General features: G+C 40.2%; 1 protein-coding gene across 1 annotated transcript; it reads left to right on the plus strand.

Moving 5' to 3' along the window:
- Nucleotides 1-11,838: 11,838 nt before the first annotated feature.
- LOC128440813 (C-factor) lies at nucleotides 11,839-17,614 on the plus strand. The gene is made up of 6 exons (XM_053423655.1): nucleotides 11,839-12,127; nucleotides 12,301-12,352; nucleotides 15,683-15,870; nucleotides 16,310-16,480; nucleotides 16,575-16,685; nucleotides 17,187-17,614. Exons 1-6 carry the CDS (start codon nucleotides 11,975-11,977, stop codon nucleotides 17,298-17,300), a joined length of 789 nt encoding a protein of 262 aa, XP_053279630.1. The 5' UTR covers nucleotides 11,839-11,974; the 3' UTR covers nucleotides 17,301-17,614.
- The last annotated feature ends 1,783 nt before the right edge of the window (nucleotides 17,615-19,397 follow it).

The following is a 19,397-nucleotide window of genomic DNA, read 5'->3' on the forward strand; positions in this document are numbered from 1 at the left end:
GTCAGCCTAGATCACACAGCTGTTATAGAGAAGAAGATCCCAAACTGAACCAGGCCCAACATGTTCAATGTGTTTATTTAAATCGTCACTGCGGACGTACATGAGCATATAGGAGTGTTAATCACCACTTAAGAAGCAAGCTCTGCCTCCCACCGTGACCACCTTCTCACAGATTCAAGTGCTCAGCTACAACAGCGCATCTTGAGCTGAAGGGCTGTCACTGCTTCAGTTTTTCCAGTTGCATGGTTGTGTACTCCTTTTCTTCCAGACATGTGTGTTGGCTGTAAATATCCTAGTCCGTGTTTCTCTGCAGGTGCACGACAGCACACGTGCTTATTCATCCAATTATCCAATCAGCCAATCACGTCTAAGCAGCGATACGCAATAAGGACACGTGGATGTAGGTCAGGAGCTGATGAACACAAATCCAGTATTTACTGTGTTTAAAGTTCACTCCGTGCTGTTCAAGTTACTTTATGTGATATTGTGCTGTCCATATATTGTCTAGCGTCACTGCTGTCTTTGTCAACGTCTTAGTTATATTTCATGTTGAGATCACCTTCTCTAAGTTTTACCGAAAAAGACTAACTAGTGAATGGATTCACTTGGAAACTATTTTTTATCCATACACTAGTTTTATAGTCTATTCGCTAACTTATTGTTGTTAGTGAGTGTTTCTGTTTGATGCTCAACACAGAGCATACGATTTGTTTATTGGACCTATTTTACTAAAAACAAAACCCTGCCCACTTGATATAAAATTTATGAAGCAGTTAGAAGAAAACATAAATAAAACCACAACAACAAGGACCTCAAAGCTTCAAACAAAATGAGTGTGTAACAGTGTTAAGTGTGGGCTGTCATTCCCATATGATTCAATGCATTTCACATTTAGCCTCGAGTTCATTTAACACATCCTGAAATCTTAAAGGTTCCCTATGGACAAATCAAAAATTCTGTTGATGCTTACTTCATGTTTGCTCAAAATGATTTTACATATAACAAACACGTTGCATATGTATTAAAAGATAGACGACATGACAGCTCCCAAAAAGTGAAGCCAAAGATTCTCGATTGCCCCCTGGTGGCTGTCTGCAGTAAACCCTAGCTCCAAAGTGTTAGTGGAAGGGCCCGGGGCCTAAAATATAAAGTAGAAATACACATCAAATTCCTCTTTCTCAAAGGTTTTCTGTCATTTTAGGTTGTTTATACTTGTCACTTTAATGATCAAGCGCAATTTTTTCCAGTCAGTTTTGTTTTAATTATTTGATGCTATAAAAATGGCACAAATGTCATGATTGACTGCAGAGACTGACTCAAGATTGGTTGAGCTTGTTAGAGTCAGGATACCCGAACCCATCTGACCCGACCAGCTTGGACTAAAAAAGGTTTCTCTCGGGTTCGGTCAGAGTCAGACAGAACATTGCACCTTGAGCTGCAATCTACTGTAGAAAGCATGGATCTATCCCCCGATGGCTTCGTCTGTATCCAGAATATATTGGCTTTATTCAAGGAAAGTGTTACATACTGTCCATGGGAAAATGTAATTCCTCATGAAACGTTTACAAGGCCAGTTAAAAAAAATCCAAGTCCCTAATTATTTACATCCATGTGTGTTAGCCAGCACACTTCTTACTCCCTGCCTCTGTGGGCACATCGCTAAGCTTCTTTGCCAGAATAGCATGAAGTCAGTGACATGAGTATGTCTCACTTTATGCTCAAGCAATGCAGTTGAATCCACCTTCATCCAATGCAAACATAACAGGAAACTACAAATGAAAACGTTGCTCTATGGCGCTACTACTGGACAAATTTCCACAGATTCCCCTTTGACCAAACTGAGTCACAACAAGCCACATCGATCACAGTAGACATTTAATCTATTAGTAATATCTGTAACTGGAACGTTAACGCACGTCTGACTGATGTAACCAGTTGGATTTCTATCCACAGATGCCGGGAATGTAAACTTCTCTCTGTGAGCTGAATATGTGCATGATTGAGCAGCTTTAAGATGAATGCAGTGAAGCGTGCAATGAAGACCTTCAATTTCCTTTTGAGCGGCTGTCTGGAAAAGACAAATGTTAGCCGATGTGGCACTGAGCCTCCTCTGCTCACCACTTCCGTGCCCTCAGGTAACAACAAATCCCTGGGGGGTCAAAGGTAAACTTCTCTTTTATGTCTATACACACATACACACACCCTCACACTTAGCATAAACCGACGTCTGAAACAGTAAAAGCTCTCCCTGCTTTCATCTTTAATGAAAAGCACATTTGGTTCGGCTCCCCTCTCTCCCCCTGCACCACAGCAGCACCCACGCACCCCTTCAAATCCTAACGCCTTTATAGAAACATACAGTAGAGCGCTGCAGGGCTGAAATGAGGGAAGCGCTCATTATGAACATCAAAGGCCTCGATGGGCACTGACTTGATCCTTTGAGATGATTGGAGTAACTCACTCAGTGAACAAAAAGCTTGGACGTCTCTGCGCGCCTCTGATACTGTCGACCGGGCTGGAAAATTCAATTACCAAGCGATTCATGGCCGGCAAAGGGGGAGGAATGTTCTGTGAAGACTTGAAGGAAATGGGTCATCATTTTTTGCCAGGATGTATTTGCAGTTGACGGGTGGTGGATCAGACTCCCACGTGTTGCCCCCTCAGCCCGGGGCCGTACTGAAGGAAGCTGCGGCTTTGTTTTATTGAACAACACTACTGCTGAGTGACCGAGTATTCCTACAATAACTTCCACGTCAAGCTTCATGTCATGCTCTGTCTTTCAGCGCTGAAATGTTGTTCCTGTCTCCGACAATGGCCAGCAGTGTTTTAATAATAGACAACATGTCTGGGAGTCTTGGTGTTCCAAAGGATTACTGAGAGTTTAGCTTCAGGCATCATTTCTTTATCAGTCTGCGTCTGAGCCAGGAAACAGTTGAAAAACAAAACACTAGCGCCATCTAGTGCAGCTGACGCATGCTGCTTCATGGCCCACAGGAGAAATTAGAGGCAGCAGCTTTACACATATTATTGAGTTATAATTATGCATGATGGTTATGAAGAAGAGAGATTAAATTGATCAGTACTGCAATGATTAGTGCTCTGCCTCCTCTCCCTCTGCCTTCTGGGTGTCAGAGCTCTGGTAATAAACACAATTTTGATGCCAACAGTGACTGAATCTGATCAAAAAGGGCCGCCAGAGTTTGTTCACTGCAAAAATGTTATCGTTTTCATGTAGACAGAAAAATTGTGACTTAGTTTTGTGCAAATTAACACTACATTTTTATTTTATTCTGGAACATGTCATTTTCAAAAAACTTTATATAAAGATAAATGAGGAACAGAAAAATGTATTATTTAATATGTCCCACTATTAAATTTCTTAGCTTAACTAAGCGGAGATGCTAGTTTAACAAAGCGTTGGTTAAACATGGTGGCTATTTCAGCTGAATGCGAATGTTGTCGTGTTAACAAGTTCATAGTTATAATTAAACAGGTTTCGCTGATTTAATGTTATTTGTTCTGTTTCTTTCTAATTTAGCATAGTAAAATTTTTATCTACGTATTTGGAGATAAATCACTGTTTAAAAATTGAAGTTCATGATTGTCCCAAATCGGCTAAAAATGACCATTACTGTCACCTGCATCCAGTTCTTCAGCTTGTGCATTAGGTGATTGATGACATTTTTTAACCTTTAATATATTTGTGAATTCATGCCCTGTCTGTCTGTTACATTTCATTGACTTCAGTTGATAAGTTCCCTCTTTTTCCCGTCAAGTGGAAGAAAAGTTTTCATTTACCGAAATTGGAATGTCATCTCATAGTATTATTCCAAATTACAAAAAATAATCGATTGAGCACATCCCATTATTCAAAACCTTCAATTGCAATTGCTCTGAAATCCCTGAAGTAACTGTGGCTGTCAAAGAGAAGCTGCTGCTTCGTAGGTTTGCAGACAGAATGTAGCAGAGCCGTGTGAGGAGAGATCCAAACAAAAAGCTGCTGAGGACAGTTTGATCGTCAGTCACAGGAAATTCCACAGACACATACAGAATTCATCCAATATCCTCTGTGAGGCCGCAAAACTTTCTGACATATACTTTGCTCTTTATTGATAATAAATTGACAATATACTGATGCAACTGCATGAGTTTCCAGTAAAGGTTAGTAAATAATAGTTTATAGTATGTTCCAAGTTAATATTTGTCTTTGTTAATATTTTCCTTTTTTTTTAAACTCTGGACCTAAACCTATAGAAAGTGCAACTATAATTATAAATTAAAAAAAATTGTCAAGTCTGATATACGCTCAGAAAAATAATCCTAATTTTATGTATGTTCATCACAAATTAAATTTCTAGGTAACTTTATTGAATAAGTTCAATGTAAAGACTAAAGAGTCACACTTGGTGAAGTGTTGTCTATCATGTTGAGTTAGATTGAATACATCAAATAACTTGGTCATTGTTTGTGTAAAAAATAAACATTTAACACAATTTAATATGTCATTGAAATACATAAAGTCACCGTTTTAGGCATGATCATTTTTTGGAGTGTACAGTATATATTCACTCTTACAACCTTTCTATCACTCTCTCCTCCTTTCTCTCACAATTAGTGTTTACTTGGCCTCTCTCACTCTCACTTGTGTCCCTCTGCTTCTCGCTGCTGTTGACACACTGCCTGGGAAAAGTGTCACCTCTGAGAGGATGACAGGAGCAGCTGCAGTAACAGGTGAGGGTTGTAGGAAGTAGACGACTTCAGCTTATGAATGAAACTTTGATCAGTCCCACCTACTCTATCCTGCATCATTTGACTTAACTTACAGGACATCAGCAACCGTGTGCTATCAGGCTCCTTACATTACAGTTTTTCTCAGTTGTACACAAAAAGCAAAAATTCGGCACAATTTGCACAACCTTCACTTCATGTACCAATCGCTCGACCCAATTTGGCACTACTTCACACTCCCTTATCAGCATTAGACTCTGACTTTCCTTCTTTACACTCTGATGTCAATTACACATCACCTTGTTGTCAAAACACTACACACAATGTTCAGTTGTTGCACACACTTCTCAAGTAAAATCTCAAAGCAACAACCTACAACACACAAATAATCAAATCTCTACACATTCAGGTCTGTTGAGCAATTTCAACGCATTTACACAGCCCAACAGGAGACTGAAATTGTAGATATGGTTCGTGAGAACAACTCTATCACACTCAAACAAATAAAATCTAGGATCCTGGCTGACCATGGTACATTTAGAAACGTCCAGACCGTCAGCATCTCTACATTGGAGCGTATTCTTCATAGGAATGCCATGTGGATGAAACAAGTGTTCAGGGTCCCATTAGAACGGAACACAGCCATCAAGGAGTTACGGCGAGAGCTTTTTCTTGTAAGTACCAACATTCAGCACTGACACATGCATGTATTGTACCTGTAATCCAATATTGTTCCTTTTTCTACAGTGTCTCACTGTAGCCCACTGTGTTGACCTCTCTGTGTCCATACTGTAACTTGCATTCTCATGCTGTCTGTGTCAGTGGATCCAGGAGTATGACACAGCTCATGTGATGTACCAGTACATCTTTATTGATGAGGTGGGATTCAACCTGGTGAAGAGGAGGCGACGGGGCAGAAATGTCATTGGTCAGCGGGCCAATGTTGAGGTCCCTGGCCAGCGTGGTGGGAACATCACACTGTGTGCTGCAATGAATCACCATGGGATGTTGCACCGTCATGCCCACCTAGGGGTAATTTTTGTGAAGGGGGGGGGGGGGTTGAGCAGGCCGGTTTACAGTACTTTACTGTTCTCTGTGTGTACCAATATAAACCTTTTAATGCTGCATATTTGTGTGCTGTTTTATGTTTGACTATGAAAAAAGTAGGCCTACACTGAGACATTTTCAAAAGGAGAAATGGCTCATTCTCCAGAGTCATTGTCATTCATATGGTGTGTTCCATTTTGATGATTGTGTTTTCAATTTTGCACTTCAGTGTGCTGTAAATGCTTGGTGGTGTGCAAGCAAATGCTTAGTTGTTTGTACTCAATAAATGGTATGTGTGTGTCATTTGAAAATATGGTTGTGTGTACCAAATGAAAACACGAGTTCCATTTTGTGAAAAGTTAAGTGATTTGATGGCAAAGAGTCATCTTGCAAAGGGAGTGTCAGGTTTAGCATTTTGTGTGTGAGGTTTTCAGTTGTCTGTGTGCAGTTTTGAGAAAGCCCTTATTGTTTTGAAAAACGTGTGTTAACAATTGTGTAAAACTGTAACACCAAATAATGGTGTGTCACACGTCCCCCTGATGTGAGCGCCGCATGCTGTGTCCCCGCCCCACCCCCTACAGAGACTAGTCCATCTGTGTATTTTGTTCTTTACACACAAGTCAATGCTGGACATCAGTAGCCAGCTTCTACTTTCTAGTGTCCAGACTAAATGCTTTGAATCCAAAGAATACAGTGAGAGTTAAAACAAAACTGTTAGCATTAGGTAAAACGAACAAAAGCGAGGGTAGCCACAAAGTGAAGCCACCCAACAAAACACAATTTAAGAGACTTTGATGATTTTGATTAAATTTAATAATACGTGTATGTTTTATAATGTTGTGGAACAAGCACATGAAAAAGGTTAAAAGGTGTGCAAATACAGAAACTTAAATAAGTAGTTACTATACTAAATGTAAAAAGGCAGTACATGGGAATATAGAAGAAAATATGAGTTACTTACAAGAATGCGTCATATTTCAATGAAATCATTTTAAATGTCGGGAGCTGTTGCCGTGTCTCTTGTTCCAGAGCCACTTTAGTGATAATAGTAAATCTTTTACAGCCGTATTTAAGGATGGTGAGAAGCAGGAGCTGCAGCTTCTCTGCTGCTGTCCCTGTGCTGTAATTATCATCTCAGTGTCACCACACAGCCTGAGCAGCAGGCAGCAGCTTTTCTCTTTGAACTGCAGGCAAACGCTGCGGATGAGGGAAATCCAACAGAGGCCCAGCAGAGCTTTGTTCACTCGCTCACTGTAGTTTTTTTTTTAAGGAGGATGCGACACAAAGCTTGTGGATTACGGGTGGATTAAGTCTTTTTTAACATGGGTAAAGTGGTTACACAGATTGGATAAGTAACCTGTTTCTTACTGTTTATTCCATCATGGGGGTTTTCCTCTGTTGTCTCTTTCATATTTACTTTCAGCAGATCACAAGTCAGCCAATGGGGTTTTAGTTTGATTGATTTTGATGGTTCTTCTTCTTTTTTTTTTATCTTTCAAATCATTTGGAAAAAGTACAGAACACATCCTGTGAGACAGACGAGTGTCCTCAGGAAGGAACCATTAGGAGTTTAGAGCATCCACAGGAAAAGATTCATGAAGCTGATACTGGCTGGATCACTGTGGTATCTTAAGACTGAGAGCAACAAGATGAAGGTTTTTTCTATGACAATGTCACATCATAAACTCTTAGGCACCTCCACATGTTAGACCTGAATAGTGTGACTTTGATCCGACTGACTCTAAAGAGGATTTCTACAGAAAGTACACTATATAAAGTGATAGCCTGTGGACAGTCATCAAGCTGAATGTGTCTATAACACAAGACCGTTTGAAATATTATAATCGCATTAGTACAGAATACATGCAGGAAAAGCGAATGAGCTTTACAGTGAAAAAAAGTGGGTGAACTTTCTTACCTTGAATCTGACTTTCTTGAGCATCATCCTTGAATTCAAAACAGCAACAAGTATGAGATGTTACCAAACTTTCCCAACTCCACGCTGCATTGAGAAAAAAGACCCCCACCAAAACTCCAATCAGCTGAGATCCTCTGATTCCAGGTCCAATCACAACATCCAGCCTGAGTCACTGTGTGCTCTGCAGAGTGAGCTGTCTGCCTGCACCCTGTGTGTTTAACATGCCAAAGACAACAGTGTCTGCCTCAGTGTCGCCCTGCTATCCCCTCGCCCCTCGCCCTCCTCTGAGACCCTTCACAAAGCTTATCAGCCTGCTCATTCATCCGTAAAACAGACACACCCTCTTTTTATGACTGGAGGGCTGCCATTAACACCCCCCATCCCTCCCCTGCCACACAGTCCATATACGGGTCCTGGTAAGCCCTCTTGAACTCGCCCCCTCTGACCCTTTTACAGCCCTGCTGCCCCCCGCCCCCCCGCCCAGACTCATCATCTCGCAACCCTTACCCATCTGTCTGGCCGCAGCGTCTCAGCTGACTCACCTCATCTTTTGGGCTGTTCCGCTTCCCATCGTCACATAATCCATCTGTATGTGCAGGATACAAGAGAACAAAGGATTATCTACACTCCAGTAAATTCAAATGAATTCACATATGCGACAGGTCACTGATCACTGCACTGAAAAATGAGTGAGACGTTCAAAAAAGATTTCCGGACATTGCTGTGACCACTTTACAGGAGGGCAAAAATCTTTGCATCTATGAGGTTAATACAACAGCGAGACCCAATGTGACTGAAGTAATACGAGAGGGACATGTTTGCTTGACCTTAGACCTCAAGCTACTGAAAACACATACACACTAAACATGTCTACCCCATAAAAACCACATTGGTTCACAGCGTTAGTCACCTGTTGACTGTCAGTGAAGCAGCTCCAGTGTTTAAACATATCTCCCATTAAATGAGATGACTTTCTGGTGAATTGCTAGTTTAAGAGCACAACTATCAAAAAAAATTAAATAAGGCCCAACAGAAACACATTTCAAACTTCTACACAATTCAGAAAGTAACAAGTTGAAAATAAGTTAGACAACATTATTTTGTGTAAGACTGTGTTTATGTGATTTCACATGTTTTTCAGAGAGATGGATACATTCAGACCTAATGATTTCTTCCTTACATTCATGCTCTGGACTATATCAAGCTTTGGAGTTCATCAAAGAGCAAACAGAAACTCGGTTGTGCCTTTGATTTAATGATAAACATTTTTAAATGTAGTTCCCAATATTTTAAAGTGTGTTTTTCTCAGTGTTGCCCCCGCTTGGTTCATACATTTGGTAAAAAACAATAAAGCAATAGGTAAAACAAATTTGCATAAGAATGTATATATATCTATACATAATGTATATTTATATAGATATATGTATAGAGAGAGTGAAAGACCAAAACGGGTAGTTATAGGTCCAGTGTGTAAGATGAAGGGATCTATTGGAGGAAATTTAATATGAAATAACACTAGTGTGTTTGATCTAAATTGTATGAATATTTGTTTACCCATATGGGCCGTTTTGTTTAAAAGCTGTTTATTTTTCATCAAGAAAAGGTCCTCTCTATGGAGGCCGCCATGTTTTTTTCAGTAGCCCAGACTGGACAAACTAAACACCTTTTGAGTTTTTATGAAATCTGAAGGATCCACAGGTTCTCTCTCATATGTGGTGTTAGCTGGTTCACAGTACCCAGATGGAATGACAATTCTTATAGCCTTCCTCTGTAACGTGATTTGATTTGTGTTCGGTGTTTCCCCATATGTCCACACAATAGTAACATCTGGTATATCAAAGATTTCAAATAAGTTTGTTTTTGGCCTCTCATTTGGTAATCGAACAAAACTTGACGCCTACAAGTTGAAAGCTCAGAAGAAGAAAAATACTTCGCTAAACTAAAATCATTTAAATGTCCTTACCTTTGCTGTGTGACCGTTTCAGTCAATGGTTAATCTAAAATCCAGTAGTGACTTCCATGTTCCCCTCAGGATGAATTTAGATCTATGACCAAATGCCTAAACATCTATAACATTTCCAACAGGCTGATCAGAAGACACTAGGCTAAAACATAGTGTAAATGACGACATTTCCAGTTAAATATGAATGTCGGGGCTTGAGGACACTTGGATGACACCACAGGAGCAGTATGGAGGCATGTTGTGTTTTTTCTGTTTGTGTTTTTTTTACGCTTGAGAAGAGGTCCCCAGTTACTTTGATTGTTGCCTGCAACAATGTTTACCCCTGAAAATCCTAAAGGGTCAAACACTTCACCCACCCCTCCATCCTTCGGCATAGTGCTGAGTAGATAATGAGGGAATTTTCATTTTTCTGTGAACTATCCCTTTAACATTTAGCTCAAACTTCAACTGAGGCTTGACATATCTTCAAAGGTTGCAGACCATAGACTGTGTATATAGATGGACGTAGGGTCCGTGACGTCACCTGCTGGTTTCTGAAGAGTGAAAAAGAGGCTTGCAGTAGGTTTTCACCCAGCGCTATCTTGCCCGCGCTGACTCCTCCTAGTTCCTTGCTAACCCGTAAATGGGCAAATAGGAGGAGCGCGAGTGAAGACTGACAGCTGAGCCACGCCCGCAGAGCTAACATCTGCTAACTGGCAGTCATTGCTAAGTGTCATGGATAATAGAGTTCCTTTCTATATTCATTATGGTTGGTTAAACAAATTAACACTTATCAGAACAATGTTTATCTTTTAGTTTCTGATTTGCCACACTTTAGATATAAACCCAGTATTTTATTTATCTTCTTTGCCATAAGGCATTATTGTAGAGGAAGTGTTACTTATGAACAAAGTTTGTATACTTATTTTCTGTGGATTTTCAACTATGTATTAGAATATGGTTTTGGATTAAACAGTGCACTACCAAGACAATGAATGTACAGTATGGAGTTCTTCCACTTTCAAAATATTGCATATATTATTTAATACATGTAATATGTGCAATACTTTTCACCCAGGAAAATTAATAAATTCTATAATTTATTTATATGTGACAAAAATACATTATTCTGTACGTCCACTTATGTCCACACAATAATTCAGTAAAGTCCACCTCAGAATAACGATGTAAAAACTGAATGAAGCAGACAAGTTTAGTTTTAACACTTTTAGAACTGTAACACGTTACATCCCATTAACATCAATACTCTGAATAAAGAGCTTTAGGAAACGTAATGCTACTTTAAACAGCTGCTCTTAAAATGCAGATGTGACATTAAATACGTCTATATAATTTAAACGAGTGAGACCTACAACCAATCAGAGCAACGTAGTATGTGACGTATGTAAAGCGAAGCATAGTTGTTGTCAACAGAACTCAACTGCACGCACGCTGGAAGAAGTAGAAGAAGATCAGTAAAAATGATTTTTGCCGGGGTTGTAAAAACAATTTAAGGATACACGGAGAGCTTACCAACACGGTCAGCATTTTTGAGAGAAACAGTTAATGTAACAGCCCCCCCCGAACATGACGCAGAGTTTCTCTACTGATGTCACACGGCTCTTTATTGTGGCCATCTTGCCACAGGCAGCTCGCTCACCCATAACATTGTGTTGTAGTGTTACGTACTTTTTAAATAACCATAACTTGCTAAATTCTCAACCGATTTTTAAACGGTTCGGTTTGTAACAAACGTCAGAGATGTAGTTATGACACTGCATACTTATGAATAATTATGTTATTTTCTAATAAATAGAATAATGTTCTATATAGGTACAAGATTTTCCTTTACAAATATACATTAAGATTTTTTTTTCTTTTTTCTTTTATTTAAAAAGTACATGTTTCACTACGATCACAATGTTATGGGTGGGCAAGCTGCCTGTGGCAAGATGGCCGCCATGTGCGGACGTTCGTCTCCGTTGGCCGGAAACGCGGACGAGACATCTAGCCTTTATACATATATATCTATGGACCAAGCTGCCACCACTGCACTAATTCGCAGCAGACATTGTGTCATGTGACAGTGGAGACTCCACTGGCCGGAAGTGTGTCATGTGACTGTGGAGACTCCACTGGCCGGAGGTGTGTCATGTGACAGTGGAGACTCCACTGGCCGGAGGTGTGTCATGTGACTGTGGAGACTCCACTGGCCGTAGGTGTGTCATGTGACAGTGGAGACTCCACTGGCCGGAGGTGCGTCGCGCCAGACACGGATAATATCTTGAAGTAGAGAGATCCTCCGCTGCAACGACTCCAGCACTTTGTCAGAGGCAGTGATGAGCGGGGCCACGAGGTTCGGACAGTGCGGCTCGGTGCTCGTGACCGGAGCCAGCCGCGGGATCGGGCTGCAGATGGTCGGCAGCCTGGCTGGAGGAGGCTTCTCCCCGGGGAAGATTCTAGCCACGACCCGGAACCCCGACGGCGCCCAGGCAAACACCCTCTAAACTAACTGATTATCCGCCGAGTGTGTGGGGCTGTGACACCGGGTCAAACTTGGGTCTTCGCCGGGCTGAGGGTGTATCATGTACATGATTGAATCACAGAGACCACCGGTGTAAATCTGTTTTTATTCCCTGTAACTGGATTGGTTTTTGATCAACAGAAACTTCAGGATCTGGCTCTGAAACATCCCAACGTCCACATCATCCATCTGGGTAAGAGAGAGAACTAAGGCTGGGATGTTTATAATAACAGAGCTGTCAACTCTCACGCTTCCGCCGTGTGACAAACGCTTTTGCATGTTTTCACACGCACTCACGCCACACATCCAATTTCTCACGCCAAAAAAAACCTGGATCTTTTAAGTGAAGTGCATGACTAAATCTATTTTAACTTGTTGACGAGACGAGACGAAAATGTTGGTGGTTGACTAAGTCACGATCATTTTTTAAAACATCATCGTATCAGGCCGTCATGAAGTACCAGGAGCGGGCGAGTGGGCGAGTGTGTGTGTGTGTGTGTGTGTGCCCCAGATAGCGCACCGGTCCCGAGGCTCCGCCCCCCGCCCCGCGCACTCGCTCAGAGACACAAGACCAGAGCTCGTTCACGTGAAGGAGCTGGTCACTGACTCACCGGCTGCTCAGTGGAAACAGTGAAAACACAGAGTTTCTCTGGTCTCAGCTGATCAGAGCTCAGCGTCTTGATCAGAGCAGAAGCTGCAGTTGGTTTCTACCGAGCTGCAGTTTCTGTGTCCGCCTCCAGCCTGACCTGCTCTCACTTTTCGTTTAAATATTTCGCCAACTAAAATATATATTTTTAAGCTATTAGGCTGCAGCTATATGTTTTTATTTATTTAAAAATAGGGTACTTCTTATTTCATACATTTTCCACAAATACGGGGAGGACTCAAATAACCCTACAAAGGTCTGTGTTTAATTTATTTCAAAGTAGGCCGACACTTGCCTGTGTATTTTCTTCTCTTCATAAGCGTTTGGTTTTTCCTTTGTTGTAACAGGTAAAAATATCAATCAAATGTCAACAGTTTTCTTTATTGTTGTTCGATAATTTCATAAATGCAACAAACCATAGTTTAGTATAGTATAACTTTATATAAAACTTTATTAGCTTTGTTATCAAATATGTTTTGCGGCTCCAGACAAATTTTATTTTGGGGAAGAGGGTCCATTGTGTTGCTTAAAAAGGCTACTGTTTAAGCACTTTATTTGTTGCACTTTTTTGTCTGATGGAAAGTGTGGTGGGAGGCGAACATAAATCATTAACTGCTCTTAAGAATACAATTATTTAAAATATAGGTTAGGTTTCAGTTCAGAATTAGTTGAAAACCATTGTAATCAAAATGTCAATCAACCTACCTTGGTCAAATCTTAAACAAAGGTCTATTAATTAGGCTATGTTGTTGTCATTGAGGCACAACAATAGTTTTCTGGTTGAATGTTCAGCTCAAGGCTAGAAGGCCCTACAAGTCATGATCAGAGGAACATGAATCAGAAGAAGTTCAGGTATTGCACATCTTTAGCATACCACCCAAAAATCCACTAGAATGCAGGAAACAACATCTACTTAAACCAACATTTCCTGGGGGTGGACCTTCAGCTATGTCTTTGCGTCACAGAATGTAACCAATGTTGTCCATCTCCAGTCGGCCGCTCCTATCAACGACTTCGGGCCCCAAAGGCCACCAGAATGCAGCGAACAACATGGATACAACGCCAAATTCCAACAATTCCCTGATATTTGAGCCACCAACGTGTGTGGCTGTGTGCGCGGCAAAATGTTGGTCACCCCCGACAAAATCTCACTCCAAGGTTTTTTGAAAAGTTGGCAGCTCTGTAATAATAAGAATCACATAGTAATTGTTATCAGGGCTCAGACATTTTGGGGGGCAGGGGATCAAGTGAGAAAAGGGCACTTCCTATAATAATTTATAAAAAAAGTTTTTAAAACAAAAGTAAAATATAGTATCATATCACTGACTTGCTTAACAATATATTTGTATTTATTCGCACACACACCGTTCACAGAGACCATGGTCTTCTTTAGTATTCACTAGGTTTATCACAAGAGCAGAAACAGCTAAAGAAAATAGGCCACAATGTGCTTGTTTTCTATGCTACTAGTTACCAGTATATATTTAAAATAACACACTGTGATGGAAATCTGTAAATATAAGCGGTTGGAACACCAAGTTTATCTACATGTATTTGATTAGGGGCTTTCTGCAGAAAGGATCAACACAGAGAGTCACAGGGATCTCAGAGTGAAGCTCGAGAACAATCGAATGCAAGGATCTTACATAGGAGAACAAGGCTGTTTGCCTGAGCCAGTTCAGACTGGTTCTATAGGCGTAGTTTAAGACCAGAACTAAAGCACAAAAAGAATGATTTGCATACATTTCCTTTGGGTTCTTTAGACAGTCAATAAGTAATGGAAAGGTCAAACGGCTATATAGAAAGGTCATACAGGTTTCAGTTCATGGAGACTTAGACAGGTATGCAAAAAGTCTCTTTAACTATAAAGTAGGTTTCAACCACACTTAGTTATTTTTCACTACACTAAGACATTTTTTAAGTACAACACACACAAAATAACTGATTCTGACAAAGACTCAGTATCAATACCTACAAATCCCTCTAACATTTGAGGGAGGGCTGTCTGTATCATGTATTGATAATGATATATAGGCAAACAACAACTAATGAGCACTTATTAAATTAGGAGCCTACAATCAAAATGATGCAGTTACTGTTTATGGCAGGAGACTACAGGCAAAACCATTTTTTCGTGGACTGGTCAATTTTGAGATTTTGGTCTATTTGGCTTCCATTTCGTCTTTCACTCTAACAGAAAGAAAACGTCAAAATATACATTTAGATGGTGTTTGTTGTATCTTCTGTCTGTTCGCTACCAAGACAACTTCTCTACATTGGTGTTTTTGTCTAGCTGTAAACTCGAGTCACTGGTAACTGGTAGTCGCGAGCAAAAAAAACCCAGCACAACTGGAACAGGAGCTGGGAGGTGCTGCCCGTCTGACGTGTCTGTGATGACTGAGTGCTCAATAGTTCACCTTCACTAGCCTCTCGATTCAATTAGGATCAATAACAGTCAACTACTCAAATGCACAATGCCCCATTTTTCTCTGCTCCCCCCGACCGGGTCCAGGCAGGTGCCACCAGCATTGAGTCTGCTTCTGCTGGAGGTTAATTTTCTCCACAGTCGCCAAAGTGCTGCTCTTTGTGGGAACTGTTGTTTCTCTATGATTTTTAGGGACTGAGAACCTTTTATTTTAGTTAATTCAGTTTTTGCCATTGATTTTGTGAAGCACTTTGTAACCTTGTTGAGATAAGTGCAATCAAAATAAAGTTGTTATCATATAGAAATGGAAAATAATATTTACATGTGTCTCAAGCGACATAAACCATTACCTGTTCAAAGTATTCATTTCCTTTCCTCATGGTATATTCCACTTTTCTTTATTTTTTGTCCCTGTTTTTGCTCATGTCCAGTGTTGATGTCTCTTTTTCCAGATGTACTGAGTCAGGAGAGCATAGATAAATGTGCAGAGGAGGTGAGCCGGCTGGTGCAAGACGAGGGTCTGAACTGCCTGATCAACAATGCAGGGATTAATATTAGGACCGACTTTCACACTGTTACTGCCGACAAGATGGTAGAAAACTTCCGCACCAACGCTGTGGCTCCTCTAATGATCACCAAGGTAATGTTTATGAATAGGCTTTGTGCTTTTGGGGGGAAGGGGCTCAACTGAGAAAAATGGCACTCATAATTATTTATAAACACAATGATTTAAATCTGAAACTTTAATAAAAAAGGAAATGTAAAAAAGCAATTGCTACCTTAAGGCTTCACTGTAAAACTTTAACGTGGCCGGAAATGCTTTATATTATATTATATATTGTTTTTAGAAAAGTCTGTATGGAGAGTTCAGCCCTTCTCTCTGAAATTATAAAATTCTGCCTCCAGAGGGGGATACTGACTGTCTGTTTCCAAACATGGTTATGTATGTTTGAATCTGGCAGTGAACGCTTTAGTCTCCTAATAACTTTATATCTATACATGTGTTGTGTTTCGGTCTCAACTATCATGTTTATAATAAAATATGTAATGTATATATTTTCTCCTCCGTCTGTACCCAGGCCTTCCTCCCTCTGCTAAAAGCAGCTGCGTCCAGAGGAGGGGCAGGCGGCTCAGGGAGCATGAGCATCCAGAGGGCAGCAGTTATCAATATTTCCTCTCAGCTGGGCTCTGTGGCGCTCAACTGGGGGGAGAGTGCAAATGTCAAAGAGTACCCCTACAGGACATCCAAGGTGTAGTGTCAGCTGCTGTGATGATGTGTTAAACTGCTCTATAGTGGGATGAGTGTAGCAGTATGTTTCATGGTAGTTTGATGTGCCTCCTCAGTGTGCCCTGAACATGGTGAGTCGCTGTATGGCGACAGACCTCGGGCCTGATGGGATTCTCTGTCTGGCCATGCACCCCGGCTGGGTCCACACCGACATGGGGGGGTCTCAGGTAAGAGCCAGACAGTCACAGTCCTTCTGAACACAAACTGTTTTTCAGTCATATCATCCTCTGGGATAGAAAGAGTGTCTCAGTGCCGTCGGAGAGAATCTTCAAATGCTGCACATTTACGTAAAATCTGTAGAGCCTAAGCTATATGGTTATTTGAGTCATTTAACCCTGATGTATAAGAATCCCTACGACTGTGTTGTACATATAGTTAAAGATATTTTTTACAAAGCAGAAGACGGGCCTCGGCTTTCTGCTTTAAAAAGAGCAAAAGATTGACTTAAACAAGATCATGCAAACAACTCTGTTTGAACACTAATAAAATATTAGAAAGAATTCTTATTTAGATAAGTGAGAATTAAAATCCCGAACATATTCCAGCTGTTACAACATAAATCGAAGTGAGAATTGTCTATAACATTCCAAATATTCAAACGATTTACTACAATAGTGTTCTGAGTGATGTACACATCATGGTTTTTGTGTGTTTTTGTGTCTTTCCAGGCTCCATTGAGTCCAGAAGAGAGCATATCCTCCATGTTGTCTGTGATTGGTGGCCTGAGTGAAAAGGATCATGGGTCGTTTGTGAGCTTCAGTGGAGAGGTGCTGCCCTGGTGATCCCGAACATCACCAGTAATGAATACTATGATTTTATGAGCTCTATTAAACTTTGGCTGTTAAGTCAGTTAAGATCATCTTCAACTATGTAAAGATAAATCTGTTACCAGCTCAGAGTTTTTCTTTAATCCAGCTCCATCTGCTGGAAGAACCCTTTCATGGTTCATTATATGAGTGGGTTAGTGTTCATTAGGGCTGTAATGATTCTCGAATCCATATAGACCACACAGTGTCCAGTAAATCTCATAAAGTCTAATTGAAGTGAAAACTTCCACAAATTTAACATGTTAATAAAGTTTGTAGCTCTAAATAAACTCCTGTTGACATGTGCTCTTATTTTGTTGTAAGTATTTATATTAACTGGAATGTCACTCAGTTCAAGATTCAAAAGTACTGGTTGTATCACTGAAATACATACAGCTGTATGTATCTAGTCTTAGCAACAACTCAAAGTACTTCACAATACAAGCTGCATACACACAGAAGCATTAGATGGGTTTCTCCTATCCCACACCATTCATCGAAGCCGTATAGCTTAGTGGCAAGTTCACGTTGGGATTCAGACTGGAGGAGCAAGGCATTGAACCGCCAGCCCTCAGTGGACAGCCCTCTCTCCCCCTGAGCCACATCCTAAGGATTTCATTTGTACTACAATCAATGTGATAATGTTTCTAAACTGGCGATAACTAACTTTTTTTAAATATTAAATGGTTTATGTTGTAATTTACCATCTTGCATATTTTGTGTAGTGGATAAATAATGTATGTAAAGATTATTTTCTTAAATTTGCTTTGTTAATTGTACATTATATAGTCAGATCAGTTTACAATCATAGAATACTGTCTGTATGACATAGAAAAAAAATTATAGGAAGAATCTAACTATTTGAAATCAAGGTATGGGGAGATGAGTTTTAAACATTATAATGCTAATGTTTTTCAAACAGAGGGGACCAAAAAAAAAATAGGCAAATAGCAATAGTTAATAAAACTGGAAGCAGCTTACCTCCTAATGAAAAAGTATTTTTAAATACTAAATGCTTTATGCGGCAATACTGCTTCTGTGCTGTCGTCCAGGTGTCCTTGAGGCGGACGTTCATATTCCACTCAAAATGAGTTCATTTACACTGTGTTATAAGCCTAGGTTTGGAGGGGGAGGGTGAGGTGAGAGGTATTCAACTGCAACATGCAAATTCATCCCTAGATGTCCCTAGGACACCTACTTTTTTTTTAAACTTTGTTTATTGATTTTAAAATCGTTCCAATAATTGTGATAATTGTTGCTAGCTAACAACAAACAGACGAACAAGCAAACTAAATGTCTGCAGTGAAAAAGACCTGTGGAGAGCAGACATGAGTCATGGACGTAGAGTTCCACCTGCGGCTCACAGCTCCATGTTTGGTCTGGACTCTGTCACCCTCCAAGGATGAAGCATTGTGAGGGATTACAAGTGACTGTGATCAGTCATCTTAGAGACACAACACAATTTATCTGAGTTAATCCAGAAAATGTCTAGAGAAATAACAGGCATTACCTATCTACATTACTGTACAGTGTAGATCGCCTCGGATATATAATATAAATGTTTTCTTGTTTTATTTCAATGTGGTCATTTTCTGCGTCTGCTTGGTTTTTACATTCTAGTGTTAAGTTAAATATATACATTACTCCTCTGTACTTAGATATGTTTCCTCTCATGTACCTCATGTTTCAAAATGACAATAGATCTTCTTGAATCTTGAAATGCCATTAAAATATAAAACTGCCTTGCAAGCAGCAAAGGGAAAATGTTATTTGTGTAACTACTTCGAACCGTATATAACAATGGACGATATGATAGCCCCCCTTAAGTGAAGCCACATTTCAATCACGCCCTGTTGGCTGGCTGCATCATAAGTTACTAATCCTGCCTACTCCATGTTTGCAGATGGAACATGTAACAAGCTAAAAAAGCTAAAAAAGATTTCCCCATTTCTGTCGTTTCAGGTAGATCTTACTAAACTAATGTATGTGTAATGGATGTTTCTGGTAAGATTGGTTTTTAATCGATTTGATGCTATAAAAACAAGGTAAAATGTCATGATTGACAGCAGACTG

This window comes from Pleuronectes platessa, chromosome 5, assembly GCF_947347685.1.
Source record: "Pleuronectes platessa chromosome 5, fPlePla1.1, whole genome shotgun sequence".
NCBI lineage: Eukaryota > Metazoa > Chordata > Actinopteri > Pleuronectiformes > Pleuronectidae > Pleuronectes > Pleuronectes platessa.